Source organism: Limulus polyphemus, unplaced genomic scaffold, assembly GCF_000517525.1.
Source record: "Limulus polyphemus unplaced genomic scaffold, Limulus_polyphemus-2.1.2 Scaffold1321, whole genome shotgun sequence".
Lineage (NCBI taxonomy): Eukaryota > Metazoa > Arthropoda > Merostomata > Xiphosura > Limulidae > Limulus > Limulus polyphemus.
This window is the reverse complement of record NW_013666931.1, coordinates 260,751-261,296: the sequence shown is the minus strand read 5'-3', so window position 1 is coordinate 261,296 and position 546 is coordinate 260,751. Positions and strand designations below refer to the sequence as shown.

The 546-nt window shown below is 41.4% G+C and overlaps 1 protein-coding gene across 1 annotated transcript in view; it reads right to left on the bottom strand.

Moving 5' to 3' along the window:
• Positions 1-349: 349 nt before the first annotated feature.
• LOC106463083 (protein Wnt-2b-A-like) overlaps positions 350-546 on the bottom strand; it is a 58,923-nt gene continuing 58,726 nt past the window's right edge. The window contains exon 4 of the mRNA XM_022390495.1: positions 350-457. Within this exon, the coding sequence (XP_022246203.1) occupies positions 455-457 (3 nt within the window). The 3' untranslated portion in view covers positions 350-454. The remainder of the gene's footprint in view (positions 458-546) is intronic.

The window sequence follows — 546 nt, the reverse complement described above, 5'->3', positions numbered from 1 at the left end:
TCACCGGTGACAATTCTGTCCAAAAACGGTTCACACGCATACGCGCCAGAAGAGACGAAGCAACGTTCACACGTTGGAAACGATCATCATCAGATAGTTCGTGAGGCACCCAAACACCTTCTTTATGAAGTTTTCTCGTAAGCCTTAGATGTTTACGTATTGTTTCATGAGAGAGCATGGAATTTTAGGACCATTTCACGAGTGTGCTGCCTTGGATTAGACTCAGCAAGCGTCTTCAGAGCATCAGTATCAATTCTAACATGTTAGCCCCTGCCATCACAGTTTTTAGGGCTAAAGTCACCTGAACGAAATGTGCTGAACCATCGTTGACACTTACGAACGTTCAAAACATTTCTATAAACTTCTTTGATATTCTTTATGGCTACAGAAGCGTTGTTTCCTTTCTTGTATGCAAACAGCATTCCATGCCGAATCTGTGTCTCGTCGTGTGCCATCACTATAAAGGATTAGAGTATACTAAACTCTACATAATATATAGGCTACATTAACGTGACGTTTAGGCGGTTCGTATAACTATTATACGTG